This window comes from Eufriesea mexicana, unplaced genomic scaffold (genome assembly GCF_001483705.2).
Source record: "Eufriesea mexicana isolate 0111107269 unplaced genomic scaffold, ASM148370v2 scaffold484, whole genome shotgun sequence".
NCBI classification, from domain to species: Eukaryota; Metazoa; Arthropoda; class Insecta; order Hymenoptera; family Apidae; genus Eufriesea; species Eufriesea mexicana.
In genome coordinates, this window is record NW_016908637.1 from 35,964 (window position 1) to 38,844 (window position 2,881).

The following is a 2,881-nucleotide window of genomic DNA, read 5'->3' on the forward strand; positions in this document are numbered from 1 at the left end:
ATGTTAGTATTATTTGAAACTCCAGCGGGATATGCTATTTTTAAGGTAAATTATACCGGAAGCTTTAATTGAACACTTAACCTAAAAAATATTGCACGTGTTTGTATGAGTATTAATTTTCAAGTTTATTTAAATAATTTGATATTGTGAAACTTTATGTATAAATACTATATAGATTTAAATATGTTGTATAAAATCATGTTCGTTTTTTGCAGTTACTTGATGAAAATAGATTAACAGAAGTAGAAAATCTTTATCATGATTTTGAAACACCTGAAGCAGCTAGTAAAATGTAAGTTAATTCCTGAAAATTTGAATGTAATTTTAACCTATTTTTAATAACTTAAAATTGATAACTTTTGTTATTAAAAAATGAACATTTTTAATTGTAATAATAAATTTTTGCTAATTTTCATTCATTTAAATAATTTTTATTTAATTTCATGTTTTAATATCGCAAATTAATCATGTAGGTATAAATTATATCATCATTTTTTACATTACAGTGTGAAGTTGAAGCATTTTGAAAAGTTTGCAGATACTACTGAAGCTCTTGTGGCAACAACAGCTGCAGTAGAAGGTAAATTGTGCAAATCATTAAAAAAAGTACTTAAAAGACATTGCAGTGAACTTCAAGAACAGTTAGCTGTAGCTGATACTAAACTGGGTAATGCTATAAAGGATAAACTTAGTTTGTCTTGCATCAGCAACACTGCTATACAAGAATTAATGAGATGCATAAGAAGTCAAATAGATAGCTTATTGGCTGGTCTGCCAAAAAAAGAAATAACAGCAATGGCACTAGGTTTAGCACATAGTCTTTCCAGGTATAAATTGAAATTTTCACCTGACAAAATTGATACTATGATAATACAAGCTGTTTGTCTGTTAGATGATTTAGACAAAGAATTAAATAACTATATTATGCGTTGTCATGAATGGTATGGTTGGCATTTTCCAGAACTTGGAAAGATCATTACAGACAATATAGCATTTGTTAAAACGGTAAAAGTAATTGGAACTAGAGAAAATACCATAAATTCAGATTTATCTGATATTTTACCAGAAGATATAGAGGAGAAAGTAAAAGAAGCTGCTGAAATATCTATGGGAACTGAAATTTCTGAAGATGATATTTTAAACATTCAACATTTATGTGATCAAGTTATTGAAATTTCTCAATATAGAGCACAATTATATGACTATCTTAAGGCAAGAATGATGGCAATGGCACCAAATTTAACTGTACTTGTTGGAGAGTTAGTGGGAGCTCGTTTAATTTCACATGCTGGTTCTTTAATTAATCTTGCCAAGCATCCAGCATCTACTGTACAAATACTTGGCGCAGAGAAAGCTCTTTTTAGGGCATTAAAAACTAAAAAGGATACTCCCAAATATGGTTTAATTTATCATGCACAACTTGTTGGGCAATCTTCAACAAAAAATAAGGGAAAAATGTCTCGAATGTTAGCAGCTAAAGCTTCATTAGCAACTAGAGTAGATGCATTAGGAGAAGATGGAAACTTTGATCTTGGTGCTGAACATAAAGCTAAATTAGAAGCACGTTTGAGGATATTAGAAGAAGGAAATCTTCGTAGAATTAGTGGAACAGGTAAAGCAAAAGCAAAATTTGAAAAATATCACACTAAAAGTGAATATATTCAATACCCTGCTGCTGCTGATACAACTCTTCCAAGTGGAAAAAGAAGACATTCCCAAACTGAAGATAAAAAGCCATTAATTGAAGAAATTACAAAACCAGACGAAGAAGTACCTAAGAAAAAGAAAAAAAAGGAAGTTAGCGATAATGCAGGTGAATCAGTAATGGAACAAGAAGTTAAGCCAGTAGAAGAAATTTTAATACCAAAGAAGAAAAAAAAGAAAATTAAATTAGAAGAAACAGAGGGAGGCAGTACTGAATGTGAAAATGTCAAATCTGAAAAAGAAGAAAAAACATTAGAAAAAGGTCCCGAAACATCAGGGGGTAAGCTTTTATTTCATATGTTTTGTACATTGTAGAATTGTAATGAATAAAATTATGAATAGAAAATATAATTTACATTATATTACAAGATATAGTATGATTTATACTTTTTTTTATTATAGAGCAAGTAAAAAAGAAAAAGAAGAAAAAAGATAAAGATCAGGAAACTGAAGGCACTATATTTCCAAGCGAAGAAACGGGCGAAAAAACTGTAGCTGAGAAAAAAAAGAAAAAGAAAAAGAAATCTCAAGATGAATAAAATTTTTTCAGTAAAAGTATGTATGTGTAATGTAAAAAAATAATGTTTCTTAAATAATGGTTCATCATTAATTGATAGATTATAAACTTTATATAATATTATATAATATATAATATTACATATTATATAATATGTAATATATACATTTGTGTATTACATAACAATATATAATATTACATATATAAAATTATGTTTTTACTGGAATTCGAACTTTTCTTATTATATCTCTTTCTTTTTAATATTCTTAGATTATATTAGTTTTCTTAAATATAAATGATGTAATACAATTTAGAGAAAACTGTATGAAATTAATTGTATAAATCTGTATTTTATAAGATGTATTATTAAAAAACAAATATTTTAGTCATCGAATAAATCATGTTTAGTAAATAGTTTACATTACTAAATTTGAAATATTATGATTGATATATTTTAGTATTTTCCTTAAATTTCGTCGTTTTTGACACGATTAATATCCTGAAGTATATTGACATTTCATGAAAGTATTTAATTGCTAAGTATTGTATGGACTTAAGAATTTTTGTCAGAGGCTGGTAATCTTTTCACTAAATAGGGCATTCTGAATAGTTGACATATGACAATTTAATTTTATTAGTAATAAATTATTACTTTATTTT

At 27.0% G+C, this 2,881-nt stretch overlaps 1 protein-coding gene across 1 annotated transcript; it reads left to right on the forward strand.

Annotated features, from left to right (window-relative positions):
• On the forward strand, nt 1-2,243 carry nop5 (nop5 ribonucleoprotein). The gene is made up of 4 exons (XM_017897228.1): nt 1-45; nt 216-292; nt 507-1,984; nt 2,107-2,243. The coding sequence occupies exons 1-4, from the start codon at nt 1-3 to the stop codon at nt 2,241-2,243; spliced, it is 1,737 nt and encodes a 578-aa protein (XP_017752717.1).
• Nucleotides 2,244-2,881: the final 638 nt, after the last annotated feature.